Source organism: Alligator sinensis, unplaced genomic scaffold (genome assembly GCF_000455745.1).
Source record: "Alligator sinensis unplaced genomic scaffold, ASM45574v1 scaffold372_1, whole genome shotgun sequence".
Classification (NCBI taxonomy): Eukaryota; Metazoa; Chordata; order Crocodylia; family Alligatoridae; genus Alligator; species Alligator sinensis.
Genome location: NW_005842387.1, coordinates 452909 through 478072, shown reverse-complemented (window position 1 = coordinate 478072; position 25164 = coordinate 452909). Strand labels below are relative to the sequence as shown.

The 25164-nt window shown below is 44.7% G+C and overlaps 2 protein-coding genes across 2 annotated transcripts in view; both read left to right on the top strand.

Annotated features, from left to right (window-relative positions):
* ADAM23 (ADAM metallopeptidase domain 23) overlaps positions 1-954 on the top strand; it is a gene marked incomplete at its 5' end in the record, with an annotated part of 186474 nt that extends 185520 nt beyond the window's left edge. The window contains one exon of the mRNA XM_025211029.1: positions 633-954. Coding sequence (XP_025066814.1) covers positions 633-681 — 49 coding nt within the window. The remainder of the gene's footprint in view (positions 1-632) is intronic.
* Positions 955-10073: 9119 nt separating this feature from the next.
* The window catches only part of FAM237A (family with sequence similarity 237 member A), a 40066-nt gene continuing 24975 nt past the window's right edge, over positions 10074-25164 (top strand). Inside the window, exons 1-2 of the mRNA XM_014522677.2 lie at positions 10074-10105; positions 20663-20755. The gene's annotated coding sequence lies outside the window, so the exon portion shown is untranslated. The remainder of the gene's footprint in view (positions 10106-20662; positions 20756-25164) is intronic.

Below are 25164 nucleotides of genomic sequence, written 5' to 3'. Positions count from 1 at the left end.
TAACTAATAAGAATAACTTGTCCATTCTTCTTCGAATGCTGTGTCTCAGTATCTGCTACGTTTTGCCCTTTATTGGAGATTCAGAACTTTTTTACCATAATATGGTAAGGGCTCATAACAGAGGCACTAGAACGACTTACAGTGGGATGAGCTATTTGCAGATTCAGCATCGCTAGTCAAAGTTGGACACCCAAGTGGGTATGGTGACTTCATTCAAAGAGGACATATTTTGGAGATCAGTGGGTCACTGTTACAACAGCCAGTAGCTTTGCATTTGACATGTGAGCATTTTCAATGGTCCAAGTTGCAATACGCAAATGCTTTTCTGTCAATGTGTACACCTTTGCTGTGCAATCTGAAACTTTGTATATAATCATAGCTATAGATTTAAGATATTTAGCTTTCAGCTCCTAAGAGTTACCAAGAATTGATAAAGTAACAGCAAGTATCTAAAGCCTCACACTGTCAAATCAGTAAAATTCCCTTGCTGTAAGTTTAGTTTGTTGAGAGTGCCTCAGAGTGGGCTTATTACTTTACTATGGTGTTAGCACTTTTACTTTTATGTTATGCCCAACTAATGTCTTGTGTTTTTCCTCCTATTTTCTTCATCTACTTGTATCGCAACTTGGAAGAAATGTCAAAAAGAGAAGGTATGATCCAAGTCAGCAAGGCCCTATCTGAAAAACTTAAATTGGAATAGCCTCTCCTTGCACTACTGGATTCTGGATACAATGTCTTTGCTGTAGCTGCGCAGAAAATAAGTCAATGAAGAAGAACATTTGGAGTGGCACTGACTACTATGGACCTAAAGTGAGGGTGTTGGGGAAGGGATGAAGGAAAACTGTCCTTTTTGGAGATAAGTTCAGATACTCCCTCCTTTCACCTCTCTCTCTCTCTCTTTTTTAAATGAAGACTGAAACAACAGAGAAGGGAAAACTGTTTCAAACTTGTTTTTTGTTCTTGTTTTCTTAGACAAATAAAGGAAGAAAGGGACAAATAAACCAAGTGCAATAAGAGAACTGTTTAAAAATAGCAAACTGTCAGAAGATTATTTTTCCCAGTCTGCTGGAAAAATATTATAACTTGAGTTGGCATGACTTTTTTCATATTAATGACAAACTCCAGTGGCATGATGAGCTAATTTTTGAAAGGATAAACTGCATGGCATATATACACAACAAGCAAGCTAGCAAGCCAACCCCCAAGCAAAATCTGCAACCAAATATATACAGAGAGGAAAGCAACAAATACAGAACACAGAGAAGCTGATACAAGCTCTTAAGAAATCTTACACCACTGCAATGCATTCTGTCTCTTTGGAGTGAATAGTTCCCTACTCTACAGAATCATTGTTTTCTATACTGGATGAAAATTCCTTTGGGTATGGGAGCTATTGTTTCTCTGAACAGTGAGGATAACGTGTATAGTTCGTTTAGAAAGAAAAGAAAATGTAAATATGGAAATAAGAGATTTTGAGATATCATTTTCACAGAGATATATTGAAGCATTTCCTTATAGAAGGTTTTATTCTTTATGTAAATCTAATTTTGGTGGTTTAATTTTGCTCCCCTAAATTTTAATTTTTCTAGCACGTTGTATAGCGGGTGTTCTGGGCTTGCTCAAAAAAGGCAGATCTAGCATGCAGATGCAGGGAGTTCTGGCACCAAAACAGGTGTGCTCTAAGTTTGTATGCTTGAAACCAAAAAAAAAAAAAAAGAAAAGAAAAAAATTTTAAAAATGTAGAAGGTGTAAATGCATATGTATGTAATGAGTTTAAGTCTCTCAAATTACTTTTTTGGGGCTGTCATGCAAATTTTCTGTATATAATGTAAGAAAGTTGACACGCTCTCAAATTAATCACAAAAGTGCCAAGCTCATCTTTTAATTTTATCTACTATTTTCCTCTGTCTAGCTCTCTCTCATGTGAAAGGAAAACAAGCTTAAGTAAGCCTTAAAATATTCACAAAATGCTGAAAGCTTGAGACAGGCTAAAGCTCTCATTTTTCTCCAGATTCTTCTCTTTCCTTCTGGCAGACCTACAAAAATGATCTAGTCATCCAAGTTACTCTGGGTTCTCCTCTTTACACTGTCAAAGTATAATCTGAAGAAGTCCTTTTACTGATAGCTTTGCTCGGTTTTTATTTCAGGGTTAACATATAATTATTTCTACAGTTCCACATACTCTAATCCAGTTCACTGAAGTCAGTAGAAGTATATCCATTAAGATTGTCAGTTGTTTAGCCCTCATTGAGGTAGGCAAGGCAAAGCTGTAGAGCCCAAATTTAACTCTCATTTATGCTAATGTACATTCATGAAATTCAGGTGAACTTATTAATTTATACCAATTCAAGTAGTTATCAGAGTTTAAGCTAGTGTTATAATGGTGTTTGTCTTTTCTTAAATCAAAAGTAGAGAGGAAATTTATCTTAAACATTAATAGGTTAAAAATGCTATAATCAGTGTTCGTTTTTCTTGTTCAAATGTCAAATCAATTTCTCGATTTAGCTTTGAGATATACACTTTAAAAAAAACTTGCCAAAAATCAGTACTGCATTAACTACACAATTCTCCTCATTACATTTTCTATAAAATGTTTTTTGCTTCAAGTTTGTTTCAGATTAGACATGCTCAGAAGTTTTTTTCCTCTATGAGAACCATAGACTGACAAAAGTTAGTTATTTATCGAATGATATTTTAGACAGCTTTAACTTACTTGCACATACTTTGTTAACACTGAGTAAAAGGTGCTGGATATAGGTAGTCTGTGTTGATACTGATCACTCTAAACAGTATAGAATAGGAGTATTCAGAATTATTTCAGCATGACCTAACTTCAGAGTAACATTTGTGTTGTATTAATAGCCATGACAATGAATACTTTTTGTTTTGAGGGGAACTCAAAGTACTTGCATTGTAATATTGTCCTCTAGTACCTTGTTGCTTAGTTCCAGTTTGCTACAGGGTACAGAGGACATGACACTCTCTAGCAGGTTTTAAGCTTCATATTTTGGTTCTACTCCAAAAATGTAACCATAGTAGAAGTGCCAGTGTGGTTACAAAATCAATTAGGTGTCTAATGTAACTATCTGTGTAATAGACCTTTGACACTAAACATTTCACAGAATAACATTGTAAATGTGCGATGTGATGTTTTTAATCAGACCACAGTGGTCCCCAAATATTATGTACATATGGTAAGTGTTGGAGTAACTTTTTGTTACACCAGCAGTTTCATAGGAAATATGATTTCTTGATTGAATTAATGCTCCACTGTTTAGCTGTGTGCGTGTATTTGTAAAACACACAAGCTTTATGCTCTGTATGTACCGAATGTAAATGACAACACATAACCACATCACCACACAAGTGGATACTAATAATTTTTTTCTGTGGTATTAGAAGGTTATATAGTCTAAATGTTTCAGCTAGACATTGTTTATTTCCTAAGCCATACTTTGCCAAATGTTTAGAGTACATATGCTGATTATGTTATTTTTTTATCATGATAAAAGTGTCACCTTTTAATCTTAATCAACAGAATAAATGTTTAAGGAATGACAAGTTCCCATTTCACCCGCTATACTTTTGCTTTGTTATTTAATAATTCATCTGGACAGGAAAATGTATGGTTACTATACTGCTCATACTGGTATGCTGCATGATCCCACTGAATTGAGCCTAATCCTCTTATAAGAAAAAAATTACTAGGCAAATTTAACAAAAAATATATTGTAGGTGCATGTTAAAAGAAACAAACTACATAGAACTGGAGTTTTACAAAGTTTTCTTTACTATGCAAAGATGGGTATTGCACAAACAAAATTTCAAGACCAATGTCAGAGGAATTTTACAAATACTTGAATTTATTTTTGTTTTAAAACCTGTCAATCATGTTTCATATTCATTGTTGCTTCCACTATTACTCTTCCTTTTTAAAATGATTTGTAATTATTTTTTAAGTGCACAATTTGATGTTATGAATCAGTTTTTGTTTGAAGTTAATACTCATTCATATCTTGTTGGCTGCTGACAAATAGAAATAAAATAGTCATTGTTCTGCATCTCTTAGTAAAATGAGTATTAAAAACTTCATGAACATGGAAGTTGCAATTTATGGTTTTGATCATTTTTCTTTCTTATTACATATACTTCATTTTATTAAAATTCCTGCAGTCAAATCAGCAGGATTACAGGAACCATTAAAGTAGATTGAGATTTTCTTAGTTAAATCAGAAGCTTAAGTAAGATTTTTCCAGTTATTGATAATCTCACTAGTTAAGATTTATACCATTTCATACACTAAAAGATTTTGTCTGTTAGGTCATTTAAGTTAGATGCAGGTGAATTATTGTATGTATATAAAATATATAGATTTTGCAAAAGGACTAGATAGTAAATGGTTGTGATATAGATGCCAATTCTAATCTCCTGTCTGTTGCTCAGGTCACAAAGGAGTTTATCTTTATTTGCATTGCTTATATTATCAAAAAATAAAGCCCCACAATCTTACATTTGTTTGATCTGGTGAACTCCCATTGAAGCCTAGAGGAACTGTATGCAGTAACATTGTTGGATTCATTTAAAAATGAGATGCCAACAGTCCCCAAAAGAATTGGCAACAGAGTCATAACCAAATGGTACCTTATAATATTGGTGAAGAAAGTATAAAATGCTGAACTAGGAACTATATGGGCATTTAAAAATGCTTTGCCCTCAAGGAATGAAGCCCTAACCAGGTACAAAAAAGACATTAGAACAGGTTACTCAGTGTAAATCTGTTTTTGTTCTCATTTACACACACAACTCGAATGAAATCATTCAGGTTGTATGCATATAACAGAGGTTAAAAGTTGGTGGTCTTTTCAGGTTGTTTTTTTTTTTTAAATTAACCTGGGAAATATTAGAAGCGTGAGAGGAATATAAAGAGCTAAGCCACTTTAGTAATTTTCTCTATGCCTTAAGGGGAGTTGCTGTTTTTTTAATACCTCAAAAATTCTATCGTATAATTTCTCAAATGAACTTCACTAGCACACAGAGAAAATTTTCAGAAATGCTTCAGCAAGATAGAAGCATAAGTCTCTCTTGAAAATAATACTTCAACTCCTAACTAGCTAGGTCCCAAGAGAGACAATGGGACTTAGGAGGCTAAATCCAAAACAATGTTTCTTAAAACCTCTGCTCGGCTGCTATGTAATTCTAGACACATGAAGTTAGCAGGTGTCTCCATTTCCAACATCTACCATAGAGATTAAGGATGCAAGTCCATTTGCAGTCTGGACTTTGGAGCTTTTGAAATATGCCAAGAGGCTTCTAACTGACACCGAGAGGCTTTGTATCATTCCCAAGTGACTCAATAAATAAATTGATTCCTTGATAAAACTTGAGGTGTTACTATGATGGAATTTTGACTCAACTTCACTTAACACAACACAAAAAAACCCAGCACTGGTCTTCAATCCGCTTTGGTGTTAATGTTCAATTGAGGCCTCTGGCAGACATTACTTGAAGCCATGATGGGATCTTATCCTCAATCCCAATGTTCTCACATCCTTCCATACCACATGTGTATGGCAGAATACACAATTTTGGGATTAGGCATTAGATCCCAATCATGCCCCACTTGCTGGAGCAAGGGGAATCTAGGATGAAGCCAATCACCTGATTGTCAGTTAGGACCAAGAGCCAAACTGGTCCCTGGCCTCAGCCAACAATCAGTTTGGCACACGGATCCCAGCACTGGACTACTGCAGCCTGATGCTGGGTTCCCTGTACACCGGACCTGGCCTCAAATTCAATTTAAGGCATGATGCAAACGAGCCACAAAATTATTATATATTAAATGTGGAATAAGTTTGTGGCTCATTTACTGCATTATCAAGCCTTAAATTGACTTGTACATGTGGCTCAGTTACTATTTTAAGGCATTTGTCAATTGCATCTTAAAGGTAATGTGCATCAGGGGCCTAACAATTTTACTGCGTACTTTTTATTTAGCATCTTCACTTAGATTTCTTCCCCTTTGAACTCCTATCTACCTAGAAGGGTCAGCCCTGCCATATAGATTTTGGCAATAGTTAAAAATAGTTTAGTACTGTAAATAGAGTCATTTACTTCTAAGCATAGAAGGTTAGGCCTGGAGTTTATGAACACAGCCGAAGTATTTAAATGTATAGATGCTTCAGGCTTTACACAATGACACAATAATGCTGTGTTTCAGACTTGCAATGTTACAGCAACAGAAATAGTGTAGCGTGACCTACTGGGGCATTTCCTGCCAAAGTTAATTTTGCTGTTGCTGACAGAAGTAAAATGTTGTTATACAAACCAGAAGTAACCTACTTGAATAAGCACATAGTGATTGGTGAACTTAGGAGCTAAGACTGAAAGAATAAGTTGATTAAGCACATTCTTCTTAAATGTGTCAACCATACAGTAATTGAGCTCCACATTAGATAAAGTTGCATTAAAAAGCTCAAGCAAAAACAGGTTCTATTTTTACATTTATGAACTATGATTTTTAAACAGGATGAACAACAATTGAAAGCCACATTTTGCAAAAGTAATTAACCCTTAAGGCCAAGCTATATTGTTCAGCATTATTCAGAAAAAAACTGAAGGCTGCAATCTGCATCTGCAAGGAGGAGTTCTGTTGAAGTGGAAGCATATATTCAAGCATAGCTTTATCTGAAGCCCAGAAAAGGCAATGCCTTTAGATCAGGTCCAAGGTGGACACAATCATTTACAAATCTTTTATAGCTGAAAGCAACTACATCACTCTGGTAATGTAAATTGACAGTAATACAGAATAATTCAGCATGAGAGCCCCATAATTTATTACTAGGCTGTTCTTTCTTGGTGAAATTTCTCTTAAAAGTAGTATATTGATTTTTCTTTCACAAATGATTGAATGCTGAATCTTCTTCATTCTGACAGGCAAGAACAAACTGCCCTTTTGGAGCCACTGAGTCTACCTCCTACAATCACAGGCACCACATCATCTTCAGTTTATAAAAAACAGCTTTTATAATAAACTTCAAACAGAATTTGTAAGATGCATGTAGGCAGATTTTGTAAATTATGGAACTTCTACAAATGCTTTCTTGCTTTAGGGAGTCAAGAGGTGATATGATAGAAAAGAAACCAACAATGTTTGCACTGGTTACATATGGTAGCAGTACAAGCATTTCCTTCAAGAGAGACAGAGACATGTTTACCTCTGGCTGGTAGTCCAGGTAAGTGGATGGCCTGTTGTTTATTTTGGAGGCTGGTAACCATTTTCAGGTTTCCTCCACAAACCTCTTCACCTTTCAAAGCAGGATGGAGAAGAAGGTCCCTCCATATAGCTGCATGTTTCTTCTCTACAGAAGTTTGACTGGGTAGCATCTTCATTCAATCTCTTTTCCTCTATGCTGTGTAATTAAGTGCTGTGTGAATCCTGCACCTGCAGAAAATGGCACAAGAAGCAGGGTGGAACTCCCACTGTTATATAGGAAATCATAGGGGTCACAGGCCAGTGGCCCAAAGGCAGGGAACAGGTAAAACGTAAACAAACATCAATACTGCGGTAACATACACTCAGCACCTTAATTTCCCCCTATACTTCCCGAGTTGTCCCCAAGCAAGCCTTTAGTCTCTAGAGTACTCAGACAGCAGCTTGCAGTTGCCCCCAAGTCTGAGTCCAGCTTCTCCAGTCAGGGGTGATGCATAAGGGGTGCATGGGGATGCATGTATACCCCCTGAGAGTGCCTGTGCACACCCTGTCAGGCCACGCTCCCTGTGTAGCCAGCGGGCAGGGGTGCAGGCGGGAGCACCAGTGCCCCCCCTGTGAGCACCAGTGGGGGAGTGTGGCTGCCAGCAAAAGTGGCCACGCCGCTTCCGGAAGTGGCCACAGACCTCCAGAAGCGGCCACAGAGCTCCGGAAGCAGTGTGGCCGCTTCTACTGCGAGTGAGTTTGGTGCCCCCCCAGACAGCGGGATCGGCCGCCAGGGGAATCAAGAGGCACCAGACACCCATGCCTCCAGTCCACAGTCCTGGCTGACAAAGCTGGTGAGATCTCCCACTGTGTACTCCTTTGTGAAGGGTGAGCAGGCTGCTCGCTCTTCCCCTTATTCTAGCCTCAGGCTTCCTCTTCCTTTTTCCCTTGCCCCCCAGCCCCTGGGAGTTTCTGGGAGTTGTCTAAATTAGCAGGCTACAGACTTCCCCTTGGTTCCTCCTGCTGTTATACACTTTAAATTCACATTAACATAAAGGTACCTGCAAGTGCTGATGTCCAGGTCATTATGACCATAATTTCCTCCAAGGATCAAAGTAATGGACTACTTTGATTCTGCACTTGTTCTACTTATGTAGCCACTTCAAAATGTCTCTAGTTATTCTAACAAAGGCCTTACTACTAAGGGGGTAGTTAGGGAGAAGTCATATGTAGACCATACCAAATCTATGGAATGTTAAGTGATGTTAAAGTTAGACCATGCTATAAGGAGTCACTCATTTCTTGACTGCACAGTTCTGACTTACCACTTGAAAGCTGGCAAGCAGAGGGGTGGCTAGGAGGCAGGACACCTTGGCTGTATCCCTTCCCTGGATGAGAAGGTGGGGGCTGGGATCAGGGCATCCTGGGATGCTGGAAGACTCAAAATTGCTCATTTTATCTCCATAGAGCAGACTGAAGTTACCTTAACATGAGCTAGAATTAACACATGAGGTCAGAATTAACCCTCACCTGGTATAACTTTGAGAAGTTCAGCAGGCACTTAGCATGAGTTAACAAGCTTTAAGGTGTGGAGGATTACATTTTAAGTGCCTTTAGTATGGTCTAAGTGTAACGTGTAACTTCACCTGTAATGTTCTCTACTAATCACTACATGTGTGTGGGGCTGGGGTTAGGCAGAGGTGCTACAAACACTTCATTTGTTCATCTCACACAGGAGTTCAACAAAAAAACCTCACATACCTCAAGTAACAACAGCTTCTTGTAGCTTTATAGCCTTTGCTAGGACAAAATGGTTTGCTGCACAATAAAAAATATTTATTCTTTGGCTGAGATCTGGTGCTGCTTGGATAGTTCGGTTTTATTTCTGTATTCACTCAGTAATGCAAGTTTTGGTGGAAAGTTAAGTTCATTAGTTGTCAGCTGTGCTACACCAGCTTCTATGCTGAGAGTAAACATGAGGAGAATGACAACTGGCAAGTCTTGAAGACAGTGCTGTAAGACTCATTAATAAAAGACTTCTTCCATCCTACCCCATTTCACTAATAGTTGATTTGAGTGGTTAGTACTGGGGACCAGAACACCAAATTTGATTCCTATCTCCCTCATTGATCTCCACCATAACCAAACAAGTCACTGAACCTTTCTGTGCTTCAGCTTACTCACCCGTAAATAGGGGATTATACATCCTTATCCTAGAAGGAAACTGTTCTCTCACTTTCTTTTTCTCCCAAGACAGCATATTGCCTATACAAGGTCACACCTCTGAACCAGTTAGTCTCTAATGGACCACTCTGCCTTGCCTGCTGCCTAATTATAGTGTTGCAGGGACTTAGGTGATGGTTCTTCTGGAGCAAGTAGAGATTACTGTCAAGACTGTAGCCATCTGTCAGACTCCCTGGTCATCATCAGAATGACAAAACAGCTCCTTAGACAGTAGTCTCCCTTTCCCCCACCCACCCTCACCTTACTCCTCCATGTAGAAAAGGGCAAGCAGGAAGTATCAGCAGTGGTTTGAGTGCTTGATTCCCTTATTTTGGTTTGTAGAAGCAGCTGAATAAAACAGGGCACAGAGCTGTTTAAGCAGTAAGTGGTTTGTGGGGCAAGGCCCACATAGCAGTGAGGCAGTCTTGGCAAGGGAGAATGAACTGGTCTGGCAGCTGAGCCGTCCTTCAGCTGCTGATAGCTGTATCTGGAACACCTGGATCCTCTGCACTGAATGGTATTTCATTTTGGTGCCTTGAGTAGGCAAAGATCAGGAGCAGGCCAGAGATGTTCCCCACACACACTTCTAATTCAAGCCCTAACTAGCACAGATGTAGAAATACAAATTGAGCTCTTTAAAGCCTTGAAAGTAGTTGAGAGCAAGACCTGACCTGGGGGCAGTCATGGCAGGTACAGTTATCTATGCAAGAATTGTTCTCGTGATTAATGTACAATGGAAAAGCTTGGATTTCTGCACTTACATCACACTAGAGTAATGGCAGGACAGTTCACAGCCATGCCAAACCAGTAACAACTTTCAACCTGTTGCATGGGACATACTTGCAGCTAAATTTTCAGTTAAGGTAAACCATCAAGTCTCCATTGGCTTCAGTGGAGGTATATCACTTTACATTGAGGACGTGGCCCAAAAAGCAAAGCTTTTTTTCATATTGGTTCAATGATGTGCTTCTACACATAAATAACTGCAACTAGATCAAAGGAAGGCTGGCTACAGCAAATTGCCCCTGCTTGCAAAGAGAAATGCCTCAGATTCTTTCTAAAACAGAAACATTGTTTTCTGATTCAGTCTGTGTACTTCATTCACAAGAATACAGAAAATAGTATTAATGTCCTCCCCAAACCTTTTCCTTTCCTCCCTTTTAATAACGTACTTAAGTCTCAGTGATGGTTGTGAAACCATAGGGATGCAATCATTTTACTATTTTAAGTATGTCTGAGTTCTGCATTGCTATTGCTAAGATTTGCTCCATTATAAAGTTTGCTGATTTTAATGACAACAGAATTAACAGTGTAATGAGAATGCAGAAAGCAGAACAGCAGGTTGGGCAAGGGAAAGGGATCAGAGGAACACTTAGGGAGAATGTGAGGCTAAGTTGTGGTCCAGCTACCAAAAAGGATAGCCCCCTACTGGTCTAATTGATCATAATCTAGTCCATCTGCCTACTAGCCCATGGTATTCCCCATTTGCTAAGGTTTTGCCAATTATAACGATAGAAAATAACAGCTCCATGCTAAAAAGTTCTCCATCCAGCCAGCTGAATTTTTTCCCTGTAATACTACACAAGTGTTCCTAGTTGGACACTTTATGGTAAATGTCTCTTCCCCTAGTTCCCCCCACAGCAACAACAACACCCTTATGTATCTCCTTTTGATTTATCTAGGTTTGACTATTTAATATATGCACAAAGAAGCATTACAAGTCCTAGCAATAAGATTTTTACAATAAAAAACTAAAATAATGGTTGCCATGGTTTATTTTACGGTTGACTATTGGAGACCTGTCGAGGAATAATCTGGATCCAGTTCTTTTGGAAGATATTTTGGTTTTGAACTGGCAATGATGGTGCATCTCCTCTGAAATTCACCAGAATTTTGTCATTCCTTACCTAGGATTAATATACCCTAACTTCCAACAGTACAAGGGGTACTGTACCCTGACAGCAGAAAAAACTTGCATGTGGAGAAGAAAAAAATTACAGAACATGCCATGTTACTCTTCTTAAAACACATGGAAAAATCTGTCTCCCACTCAGAAAGTTTAGCTGAGATGAGATAGGAGAAAAGGATATGAATGAATTTATCACCTAATAGATTTTTCTTATTCCTTAGTTCTAGGCTAATGCTGATCATTATGAAATCATTTTACCCAGAGCTGCCCGTCTAAACCTAATGATGTGCAAGGTGACTCACATTTTTCCTGGAGTGCCTTAGTGAAGCGAGCTCTTCATTGCATACAAATAATGGAAAAAGTGAGGTTTTATTATCTGGCATGAACTACTAAAGTTTGGGTCACCCCTTCATTTGCAAGCTAATGCTCTTCTGAAAACGCAGACTCCACACAAATGTTCTTGGACTCCATTAAAATTAATCACGAGGGCTTGTCTAGTCATCTATAAAAGTTGAGCTGAATGGCTGGAGGAAGCCTGCCTGCAGACTCAATTAACTGCTAGCGCCTTCATTACTATGGTATTCCCAGAAAAATCCTGAAAATATTCTGTACACCTAGAGTGCAATTATGAGCATCAGTTGTTTGTAACTGATTCCAGACTGGGCAGGGGTGTTAAGAAATGTGATAATCAGGAATCCTGGTTTTCTGTGATAAAAAAATCACAAATTATCTGATAAAAATTCCAAAATCTGTGGCTAAAATTAAATGTCCCCCACAGCCCACCCCCCACCCTCCTGGTGTCCCTTGCCCCCCCACCCATAGCCCCTGCCTGCCAGCTAGCCCTGGTGGAGGGGGCCCCCAGCTGCCCCCAGGGCTCTGGGGCCAGGTACCCAGGTCCACAGCTCCCTGCCCACAATGGAAGGCAGCGGCTGCTACAGCGGAGCACGAGTTGGTTCCCCCCTGCTGCTGCCTGCTGCAGGCTCGGGCGGGGCCAGCTTCCAGTGGTAGCATGCACTCCCGGAAGGGCAGAGGGGGCCCACACCCCCGAGATCTGTGTGGGAGGTGGGGGCAGGGTGGGTTCACACTGCAGGCTCATGCTCCCCACCCTGCTGCCTTCCCCCAGGCCCTCCAGAGCGCAGCATGTGCAACCCGGTGCAGCAGCGCATAGGGGGGCCATGCATAAAAGCTGCCTGCTGCTGCAAGCTCTGTGCTGCCCTGGCCACGCTTCCTTTGCAGGCGGGGGCAGCAGTGAGGGGCACAACCCTGTGCTGCCCTCATGCACACAGAAGAAGTGTGGCCAGGGCAGCATGGAGCTTGCAGTGGTAGGCAGCTTTCGTGCCGTGCCAGTCGCACACATACTGTGCCAGTCGCGTACATTGCGCTCCAGAGGGCCTGGGAGAGGGCAGCAGAGCAGGCAGCGCAGCATCTGCGACCCAGGGTTTGCAGCTAGCTGGGCACTCCAGCTGGGGGATGGGGCATTTGCAGTCTCCCTGCTCCTGGATGGAGTGCCTGGCCGGCTGCAAACCCCCCACTCCTGGCCAGAGAGTGCTCAAGCTGGCTAGAGGCTGACGGAGTGGGGGAGGCTACAGACCCTCCCTCCTCCCGGCTGGAGTGCCCAGCTAGCTGCAAACCTTCCCACTCCCTCAGCCCCAGCCAGCTTGGGCACTCCAGCCGGGGGCGGGGTGGGGAGGGTTGCAGGTAGCTGAGCACTCTGGCTGGGAGTGGGGAGGCTGAAAACCCCCTCCTGGCTTGAGTGCCCTGCCGGCTGCAAACGTCCTCACTCCCTCAGCCCCTAGCCCGCTTCCCCCCCAGCCCTGCCCTGCAACCCCCAAGCCCCACTTACTTCCAGCAAGAAGAGTGAGCCTGAAGCAGCCTCCGGTAAGTGCAAGCGTCAGGCTCTGCCCTTCCCCTCTGGGCAGGGTTGAGGATTTCCCTGCCCTTTTTGCAAACAGCTCTTGCAGGCTGGAACTCAGCCAGCCTGCAGAGCTCTTTGCAAAAGGGGAAAATCAGCAGGTTTCGCTTCTAAAAGGGAAAATCTGCATTTTCTCTGATAAAAATGGGAAATCTGTGGTTTTCCCTGTTTTTCCGTGGGATCCCTGGTGATTATATAGAACAGGGGTTGTCAACACATACCCCTGGGGGTACTTGGGAAGGCCCTGGGGGTACATGTGGGTGAGCAGGGACAGAGCACCACCACCCTACACTGCCTCCCCATCCCCCCTCAGGAGCAGGGCTGGCTACATCAATTAAAGGCAACCAGGATCACCCCAGGACTCATGGGCAGCCTCCCAATTCATATATATATATGTATATATATATCTCAAGGCATGGCAAGTGAAATAATGGGAAGACTACACTTAGAAGTTGGGTTGCAGCAGGTTTTAGTGGCCACCAGGGGATGCCACAGCCATCCTTGGGGACAAACTTGCTACATAGCTCCTAAGTCCATATTTGGATCTGACCTAGAGTGTCTCCAATGGTGGTCAGACTGAGCCTTGTCTGTGAGCATCATATTAAAACAACAAAAAACCCACATGTAACATTGCACATTGCAGGATTCATCTTCAAGGTGTGCAGAATAACTCCCAGTCTGATTCTGCTAGTCATGACATAGCCTTGCTGGCAGGAACACTTTTCATCTGAAAATTAAAAAAGGTTTTAAAGCCCATATTACCACTGGAGTACTTTTCTCAACTTCAAGGAAGAGGCAGCAGTAAAGTTACAAGTAAAAACATGGAGCTATGACCAGACTGGGTTGGAAATGGAGGAGACAACCTAGAGTTGATATACTTCTAGATTAGCCAGACACTGACACCACTAGTAGGACCCCATAGTTCAATTGTGGCCTTATTTAAGTAAATGATAAAATTCTCCATTGATGTCTGTGAGGCCCAAATTTCATTCTCAGGGTTTAGCTATACCACTTGCCTCTACATTTGTAGATATGCACAGTGCTCTTCAGTAATCACTTAACCAGCTTGCCACAACAGATATTCACTTTTGATTCAGGAAATGCAGCCACATGCCTGCAGTGGCTCTGGCCAGAAGCTGGGGGGTGCTAGAGTATGCCTCCCAGCCTGTCAGCAACTGCCAAAGGGAGGAGACTGAAGCTCCAAGGCTTTCAAGATTTTCCCCCCTCCCTGCTCCAGTGGAGGGGACATGCCAGGCCCCAGCCCTGGGCTAGTATGCTGGAGGGTAGGAATTTAAATCCCCTCCCTAGCCCACAGGGGACCCCAGCCCGGGTCTGCCTGGGGGTGGGGGCAGTGCCTGCCAGGCTACTGCCCCCTCCCTAATCAACCTGCCCTGGCTTCCTACTGGAGACTATCAGGCTAAGGGGGGGGTGGGTGGGGAAAAAGATAGTGGCACTGAATTAATAAAATCTTGAACAAGAATAGTCCTTTCTCTGAAGTGAGCATGTACTGAACACGGCAATTTGCAACCTCAAGGACACAACAAAGAACAACCAAAACTTTTTGCCTAAGGTAAGTGTAACAGGGAACCCTAACCCTGTGGGTTAGCAGGTTGGTTTTTTTTGACTGACAGGCCTAGCTAGAGAGAAAAGGGGTAGGCCCACAGTGGCTGAGACCCCAACATAAAGAGGAATTTACAAATACCATCTGCGAGGCTTGGGCTGCGTTGTAGGGGAGGAATGGAGCCACAGACAGCGCCCCCTGGCATCGGGGCATACAATGGGCAGCCTCCCTCTTAATTAACAATAATTAATTAATGACAAGGCTTGGCAGCTGAGAAGGTGGGCGGTTGGCCCATAACAGGTGGGCAGGGCTACCAGTAGACAGACCCCAAAGAGGCTCCTCTGTTACAATGGTGCATTGGCTGGGAACTTTTTATACGGCAGTATGCCTCATAGGATGCTGGTTCACCTGTATGAGAGAAAGAACCCTTGGGTCCATGAAGAAACCAGAGAAACGAAAGCAGATGCTAGTCCCAGACCCAGAGTCACAGGAGCAAGTCTTGGATCAGCTACGCCAAATAATACAAGGCCTACGGGATCAAGCCGCAAGACAACAGGCACTGTTAGCCAACATGACCGGGAGCATCCACCCGCAATCAAGGACCCAGGTAGGGATGTGTGGCTACGGAGCCAGAGTTGACTCTGAGGTGGGAGACGAGCCACCCACATTGACAGTGGAAGTGACAATGCAGGGAAAGAAGGTATGGGCTATGCTGGACTCAGGCTCATTGCAGACCATGGTGCGGAGCGACGTGTTACCGGCAAGAGAGGGGGAAGTAGCGGACCGCGTAATTATGCAATGCTGGTGCAGGGATTCCATTGAAATCGACAGAGTGGGGGTCATCCTACAAGTAGGCAATAGGCCCTGCCAGATGCTAGTTGGGGTCACTGAGCGCTTACCCTACCCAGTAGTACTGGGCTCTGACTGGCCAGAGTTGTTGACAGAGATAGTGTGAGGCAAAAGGAGGGGACTGAGATGAGAGAAAGTTGCTGATGAAGGCCCTAGGAGACTGAGAAGCCCGAGGCTAGATGGGAAGATGACCTGAGGGCTGAGGGATTCGCGGGTCAAACCAAACAACCTCCTCCCAAAGAAGAGGCCGAACAAGAGGTGGATGTCGCACATTTGTGGGAGAACGAACATTACCAGTTGGAGCAGAGTCGGGAGGCAGATTTTCGGTATGTTTTGCAGGAACACCTGGCTCAATGAAACGGCAAGGTGTTATGACTGGAGCTGCTGAAGACAACACCGAGGCTCGAGGTAAGAAATGACCTCCTGTACTGAATTGAGCAAGGGAAGCCTGAAGGAGGGGAGGTTGTACAGTTGCTGGTACCTCGGTGATATCAATGGGCTTTATTGAAGGTGGCTCATGAGCTCCCTACGGGTGGACATTTGGGCAGGGATAAAACAGAAGCCTGCAGTCGGGCAAGATTTTTTGGCCAGGACTGTTGCAGGAAGTGGCAAGGTATTGCGCTTCATGTCCCGTGTGCCAAAAAGTGAACCCAAGCCACCCTCCAAATCTCCTTTAATTCCAATGCCCTTGGTAGAGGTTCCTTTTGAGCGGGTGGCGGTGGACATCAAGGGGCCACTTCCCAGAAGTAGCACTGGAAACCAGCATATTTTAGTTTTACTGGATTGTGCAACAAGGTACCCGGAAGCTGTGCCGATACAGACAGTGTCTGCTTCAAAGTTGGCAAACAAGCTATTGAAGATATTCTCATAAGTAGGACTCCCTAGAGAACTGCTGACAGACCAGGGAATGAATTTTACATCACGCGTGTTTGAGGGAGTGAGTAAAGCTTTGGGGATTAAACACTTAAAGACAGCAGTATATCATCCCCAAATGGACGAGCTCATGGAGCATTTTAACTGGACACTGAAGCAGATGTTAAAGAAATTTGTGGTTGAGAGTCCTCAGAATTGGGATAAAATGATATCACCTTTGTTGTTTGATGTAAGAGAGACACCCCAGGCCTCAACCAGGTTTTCACCCTTTGAACTATTGTACGGCCAGCAACCAAGGGGAATCCTGGATTTGATTAAAGAGAGTTGGGAAGAACAGCATAGTAAAGATCAGAACTTGATCTTTACTTATGAATACATAATACAACTGCGAGAACACATTGAAGCAGCTCAGAGTGAGGTTTTAGGAAATCTCAGAGAGGCCCATCAATGACAAGTGAGGCATTATAACCAAGGCGCATGGGAAAGGAAGTTTGACCTGGTGGACCACGTGTTGGTTCTATTGCCTGACCATGAGAGTAAGTTACTCACTCGGTGGCAGGGACCCTATGAAATTATACGCCAAGTGGCGCCCGTAGACTATGAGGTGCATCAGACAGATAAAAAAAGAAGCAAGTCTTCCATGTCAATATGTTGAAGAAGTGGGAAGACCAAGAGTGTATGTACCTAGCCCTTCATCCCGAGGAATTAGATTTGGGACCCTCTTTGACAGAGGGAAGTGGATCGGGTGACATAGAACTGGCCCCGCGACTATCTGAAGAGCAGAGAAGACAGACTGCCAAGCTAGTCAGGGAATATGGAGATGTGTTCCAGGAAACTCCTGGGGAAGCTAGGAGTGTGATACACCGGATAAAAACTCCTCCAGGCCAGGTGATTCGTGAGAACTGGAGACAGATTCCACAGTGACTGCAGAGCCAGATAAAAACGGAGATTGAAATGATGCTGGAGAAAGGCATCATATGCAAGCCCTATTGTAGCAGTACCTAAGCCAGATGGAAAAATTTGTCTCTGTGTCAATTTCCGGAAGGTAAATGCAGTAGCTAAGTTTGATGCCTATCTGATGCCTAGAGTAGACGAACTGGTGGAAAACATTGGGCAAGCTCGCTACATTTCCACTTTAGACCTGACGGTACTGGCAGGTCCCAGTAGCACCTGAAGATCAAGAAAAGACAGCATTCGCCACCCCTTGGGATCTCTTCCAGTTCCGGCGCGTGCCGTTCAGATTACATGGAGCTGCAGCTACATTTCAGCGTCTGATGGACAGAGTTTTGGCTCCCCATGGGGGTTACGCCACGGCTTACATAGACGATATTATTATATACACTGAACACTGGGCTGAATACCTCACCGCACTGAGAGCAGTAATGCAAGACTTGAGAAGGGCCAGGCTGACAGCCAGGGAAAGAAGAAACACAATACCTTGGGTTCGTAGTAGGAAGCGGAAAGGTGAGACTGTTGTTAAACAAGGTGGAGGCATTGTGAAAGTATCGAGCTCCTCATACCAAGAAACAAGTGAGGGCTTTTATGGGGCTAGCTAGTTATTATAAAAGGTTTGTACCTCCCTTTGCAGACTTAGTAGTGCCTTTGATGGAGATGATAAAGGCAGGAGCTCCAACCAAGGTGAGATGGACGCCGGATGTGGAAAAGGCATTTTGAGCGGGCGTCGAAATTCTTGCTCGAGAAGGATGCACTATACTTGCAACCCCTACTATATACACCGGATTTTAATAAACCTTTCCTGGTGCAGACCGATGCATCAAATGTAGCTATTGGACTGGTGTTGGTCGATGGAGAAGAACAGCACCCTATAGCCTACGTAAGTAGGAAATTACACTCACTGGAATGGAATTACGCCACGATAGAGAAAGAGTGTTTGGCGATTAAGTGGGCTGTTGAAACACTCCGATATTATCTGTTAGGGCGGCGGTTCACGCTGATCACCGATCATGCCCCGCTATGCTGGTTACAGAGCATGAAGACGGACAATGCTAGACTGATGAGATGGGCCTTTAGTCTGCAACCATATTGTTTTGAGGTAGAGCATCACCCAGGAACCCAGAAAGTAAGTGCCGATTTCTTCTTGAGACAATATGAGGAAGAAGAGGGGCTAAGAGAAACAAAAGGACCCCGGAGAAGAGAGTGGGGTGTGTAACAGGGAACCCTAACCCTGTTACTAAGAGACAGGGTGGCCCCTCTAAGTCCAGAACCTTCCAGTCATGGCTGGCTGGTCAAGTAGGGGTTAAGGCTCAAGCCCTGCCAGTCGGTCAGGTGACAGGAAGAGGAAGTCCAGCACCCTACAAATGGTGAGTGGAGAAGGACAGAGGGGCAGCAGGGAAGCAGATTCCCAATGACTATGGTGCTGTGTCTGCAGTCTCTGTCAGAAGACTGCACCATGCCTGGAACCATCCTCACAAGCATCTAAAGTAAGCAGGCATGTTGCCTCCCTTGTTTAATGTTAACACCGGTGGTTTGGGTGAAGCTATTTGGGGAAGGAGGAGGCCTCATTGGGGGCCCACTGCAGTGTGGGGACCCCAGCGCCAGAGAGGGCACAGTATTCAGGGGTGAGTAAACCCCAGCGCCACAGAGGGGCAGGAGCCCGAGTAAGGTTTTTTTTTGAGAGCTAGAGCCTGGGAGTCAAACCCTGATTAGTGGGTTGTTTTTTTTGACTGACAGGCCTAGCTAGAGAGAAAAGGGGTAGGCCCACCGTGGCCTAGACCCCAACATAAAGAGGAATTTACAAATACCATCTGCGAGGCTTGGGCTGCGGTATAGGGGAGGAACGGAGCCGCAGATAGCGCCTCCTGGCATCGGGGCATACAATGGGCAGCCTCCCGCTTAATTAACAACAATTAATTAACAACAAGACATGGCAGGCGAGAAGGGGGGCAGTTGGCCCATAACAAGTGGGCAGGGCCCAAAGAGGCCCCTCTGTTACAGTAAGATACATCCCAGTAAAACACAGTGAGAGCACACACAACTTAGTCTAACTTAAAATGTAAACCAAGAAGACAAGAGAAAGACTTGGATAAGTCTTACATAATCCTTAATAATAATAATAAGGCAGAGTGTCTCCTTATAGCCAGGTGTTCAGAAAGTCCTTGGGGAATCAGCAAGTGGTCTTAGGTGCTGGAGTGGAGATCCCAGTGCTCACAGGTGGCTGGGGAAGAGTCCCTCCAGCCCTGGTTCCCCAGCCTCTTCCCCCACCTCATGGCTTGTGGGAGCTCAGGGGAATTATGCCCTCTCCCTGTCCTTTTATCAACTGCTTGTCTGCCTTAGTCTCTGCTAGATGTGGGAGAGGGTAGAGTCTGCTGACGTTTTACAATGTCAATGTAATTCTCTGCTTTCTTTGGTCACACCAGCACATTGAGCTGGGGAAGGGGGAATTAAAGCCCCTCCAAGACCCCAGGCCTCAGCTGGGGTTTGCCTGAGGGGAGGCAGTCCCTCTCAGGCTGTTGCCCACCTGTGCCCTGCACCCCTCTTGAGCAGAGAGCAGGGGGCATGGACAGCACAATGAGCTGGGGAAGTGGAGATTAAAACCCCTCCTAGACCCCAGTTGGGGTTTGCCTGAGGGGGGCAGTCCCTCTTAGGCTGTTGCCCCCGCCCTCCCCCCCCATAACCCTCCAACCTCCTCCACTTCAGCAGCAAAAAGTTTGTCAGGGGCTGTCCCCATGGAGACCTGGCTGCAATCCCCAGCTGGGTTTACCACCGCTATCCCCTTGTCAGCCAGCCCTCACTGCTCTGGCTAGAGAGCAGAGGGGCAGGGCCAACCCTGCTCTCTGGAGCAGAGAGTCCAGCCCAGCCCAGGGCTGCAAAGCATGCTAGGATACTGGGGGACTGTGATTTAACTTGTACCAGAAAGGGGTCTGGGACAGAAGTTTCATAAATCAGTTTGACCTAAATCAGTTAAGTCTGATACTACATTCAACCAGTTTTATCTTAAACCAGTTTCAGCCATTTTGAAACTGGTTTATGTGCACCTGAGCTTCTGTTCTGTTACAGGTTTAAACCAGTTTTTGATCACTTAAGCCAGTTTATGTGTAACTTCTGTCCCTAGCCTCGGGGACTGGGGGGAAGCACTGAGTAATGAGAACACAGAAACGTGACCGTTTTCCTTGCATGTTACAGAGACAGTGATGAGCACCATTGGAAAATTGGAGGCTGCTTTGAAATTTGCTCATGCTATTGAAACAAGATTAGGCTCCAGTTAAGCAATTGCTGGTGAGTATGTCAGATACAGTGGTCTGCCTGCAATCAGTATGGTGTTTCCAAAAGTTACTTATCTCCTTTCATTTTCTTGGAACTTTTACAACTACCTTTTAAATCAGGGGTGGGCAAAATGCGGCCCGTGGGCCGGATGTGGCCTGCCAGGCCATTCTATCCAGCCCGCAGGGCCCCTAAAAAATGTAGAAAATTAATATTTATCTGCCCCTGGCTGCCTGTCATGCGGCCCTCAATGGCTTGCCAAAACTCAGTAAGTGGCCCTCCGCCTGAAATACTTGCCCACCTCTGTTTTAAATGCTTAAGTAAATACCTAATGAAGTCAATGCAGTATTTAATGTATATTCAACCAGGACATTGACACACATAAGTGGCTCAGAAAAAAAATGTTGTGGTGGTGCCTGGGTGCTCCTGGCCTGTTTGTTTAGACACTGTATATACTGTACATGTAATGAAACACATAGCATATACCCTGTCCCAAAGAGTTTACAAAACATATATCCATATCCATATTAGGCACCCTTGTAAATCATTTAAAGATATTGCAAAATCAGGACCCCTATATACAGTATCCTTCTCAAAAGTTATTCTGCCCTGATTCGTTAGAAGGATGGAACAAATTATTATTAAGTAAGTTGATTCATTTAGCTTTTCTTGGACACAGAATACTTGTGCACAGATGATGCTTTCCCCAAATTTATTGTTGAAAATTATTCATCTTTCCCCTATTCTTAACACTTCTGCTTTGAAATTTGATCTGTGCTTGATTGGGGTTTTGTCAAAACTGAGATATGAACTTTGTACACTTTGAGTAGGGACCTGCTCCAAAGCCCTCTGAAGTTAATGATGAAACCCCCTTCTAACTTCAAAAGGCTTTGGATTAGGCATGACTCTTCTGTTTCACTGAAGCTCTCGAATATTATCAGCCACAGAGTTCAGTAGGGTATAAATCAGCACTTAGTTTTTAGAGCTCCTTTGAGGGTGAAAATGTCAGCAGGTATAATTGGGAATATATGACAACTCCCCTTTTTGCATTTGACACTCTTCCCTTCCAGGTACTGGCTGAATAAGGATGGTAGAAGACAGGGTAGATTTGCACCTTATAGACTAACTAGGATGGACTTAAAACACAGAGGGTGAAATTCTGGACCTGGTGAAGTCTAGAAAAGGTCCTGCGGACTTCAGTTGACTAGGATTTCACCTGTAAGAGTTGTATGTGTTAAGCCCAATTCAGCAAAATACAAATGTCCAAATTTAGGCATATTTAGCTGTACTGGGGCACTTGTACTCATGACAGGGATTTAGTACTCAGGGTTTTATACTATGCCCCCTAAACTGAAACAGTGGGTTTTTAACTGAAATGCACCAGTTCAATTTTTCCCTCATGTTACAGTAAGGGGCCTGATACCTTTTTTTTCTTTTCTTTTCTTTCTTTTTTTGAGCCAGAGCCTGCCTGCAGCCAGGGGGCAAGCTGCCTCTGAGCTGTGGCGGGGCCCAGTCCTTCCTTCTATGGTAGTGGCACCCTCACCCCCAGGCTGCGTGGGTGGGCAGTGGGCCGGGTGCTGCCCCAGCTTGGAGGCAGCACCCAGCTCAATCCAACTCTTCCATGATCCCAAGCTGGGGCAGCAACCAGCCCACTACCAACCTGCCCGGGCAGCACCGGGGGGTGCCACTGCAGTGGAGGGAAGGACCGGGGGCCCCCACAACTCAGGGACTGCTCAGCCCACCAGCAACTCCATCCCTGGCTGCGGGAGAGGCAGATAGTCTCAGCCAGAAAAAAAAAAAGGATTGGGCTTCTTACTGCTTCTGCCTTCAGCAGGTTCCTGCAGCTGGCAGGATGCCTGGGGCTGTCCTGGCTGCTTTGCCAGTGCAGGAAGGCAGCAAGAGGGCCGTTGGGTTTGCTGGTGGCCGGAGAAGGTAGTGGGAACAGTGCACAGGGTGCTGGAAGGCGGGGCAGGCTGCTAGCTGGCTGGGTGTTGCCTCAGCTCAGAGGTGCCCAATCCAATGCTTCCTTGAACCTGCCCTGGCTTCCAGCTCCCCATGCACTGTCTCCGCTGCCTTCTCCAGCCGCCAACAAACCCAGATGCCCTTCTGCTGCCTTCCTGCACTGCATCAGGGGCAAGCCAGCCTGTTTCTGGGTGGCCCCAGGCATCCTGCCAACCACAGGAGCCTGCTGAAAGCAGAAGTGCCAAGGGGCCTGATTCTTTTTTTCTGTGAAGCCTGCCCATCTTTCCTGCAGCTGGGGGTGAGCTGACAGCTGCATTGTTATAGTTTAGTTTGCAACAATGCAAACTCATTTAAAACCCCCAAAACTCTTGCATGTGTGCAATGTGACACCATTAAGCCACACAAAGTAACATTTTCATCACGTGTACATGATAATATCGTCATGTGCAGTAGTGCCCCTGGAGCCTAACTAAGCTTAAATCTCATATCTGGTGCAGATACCTGTGCAAGCCAAGGACTAAACACTGCTTTCCATAAGTGCTTACACTAATAAATCCCACTCCCAAGTGTTTGCAGAGAGTGAACCTAAGGCAGCTGCAACTATGAATGATGCAAAAGCTGTTTAAAAACAAGCAAACAATTCTTCCTTGGCAAGAACTTTTTGTGCACTAATCAGCACTTAATTTCCCTTTTCTTAGTGAACAGCCTGCAATGGCTGTGCCCATTCAGTAGTAAAAAATTCTTCCAACTGGTAGCTCAAGGATAAACTTTTCTAAGCAAAATTCCATTGCCTGGGAGTATTCTGGATATAATCTATAGGGCATCTGAATTATATCCACTCTTAAAGTAGGGCAAACATGGACATAGACTACCTGGGGGAAATGTCACACTGTGATTTAGTTATTTAGTGTATGTGGTTTCTGCATATTGTTGCAGAGCTTGAAGGCCACTATGTAACACTGTAAATCAGGGGTGGGCAAACTGCGGCCCCCCGGCCATTCTATCTGGCCCACCGGGCCCCTAAACATTTTTAAAAGTTAATATGTATCTGCCCCTGGCTGCCTGTCATGCAGCCCTCGATGCCTTGCCAAGTAAGCGGCCTTCACCTGAAATAATTGCCTGCCCCTGCTGTAAATGGACACAAGTCAATCAACGATGTGGGACATGGTTTGAACTTGTCCACAAGGGCATTTGTTGTCATTGTGAAGGCCCCATTGATATCGATTCGAGGCACAGTGACCCAGTCCAGTTCGAAAATGGTTGAGAAGTGCCCAATAACAGCATAGCCAGTTAAATCCCAGTGGGTTGACTGTAAGGTCAGAGATGATATGGTGATTGATTGGTGCTTGTGCTGACCGTTCTTCATGACATTGACTAAGTAAGGAAAAGTCAAAGGGTTTTGAAAGGGTGGACCATACTGGGCATCTCGAGGGGAGCCGAGCTATTGGTTTATGTCCCAGTGCACTGGCAATGTAGGATTATCCTGGAGTCTGGCTAGTAAGTTCCCTTCAGCATTTGTGCGGTGGAGATGTGTGGGAGCAATGTTACTGAGTACTGGTAAGCATGGGAGTGGAGTGGGGAGCAATGTGCCTGACACAAGACGCATTGTAGCATGCACTAGTTTGCTGTCCGATTAGCAAGCCCATACAGGGGCACAGATTTGTGCAACTGAATAACACTGTGCAATGGAAAAAGAAGCCCATTCATATCTGGAGCTGGGGCAGGAAAAAAGAGCAGGCAGAGCGCTTTTTAAACAAGTTGGCAAACTATATTTATTTTCCTTTCCCAGTAGGAGGTGAGGGGTGATGAATCCCATTAAGAAAAACTTGTCCTCCAGAAACAGAATATGAATGCTCTGATACAGAGGGGACAGGGCACGCTGGGTTCAGGGAGTCTTTCCATCGCATGCTATCGTAGGCCTAGCAAGATTCTCCCTGGAGCATTGACTCATTTCTCTCCCATCCCCCATTGAGCACTTCCAGGTCTAGGAGGAGAATTTCTCCTGGGGCAAAACCAAGCAAACATTCTTGATCCCACGCTGGATAACATGCTCCCAAGGAAGGAGAGCAATGAAATCAAGTTACAGGTTGGAACAAATCTGTGAGGACAACAGAGGCCGGGGGGACCAGCAGGTCCATGGGCCAGCAAGAGGAAAACAGGGCATTTGCCCCTAAACTGCAGCCCAGCCCCTCCTGCACCGGACAGAAGAGGCAGAGCCCACCTCGCCTGTGGACCCACAATGCAAATGCGGGATGAGCCTAGGGGCAGGGTCAAGGTGGCTTGAGAGCCCCCCTTTTTATGGGGGGGAGTCCCAGCAGTTGAGTTTGAAGAAGGGGCATGGTGGGAGTTGGAGCCGTGCTTTGACAGGGGGCAGTTTCCTATTAGTTGCCTGTGGACGGGGCGCAGCCCAAGGGGCACCCAGGGCAGCTACAGCCGCTCAGTCCTGCCCTGTCCCGGGGGGC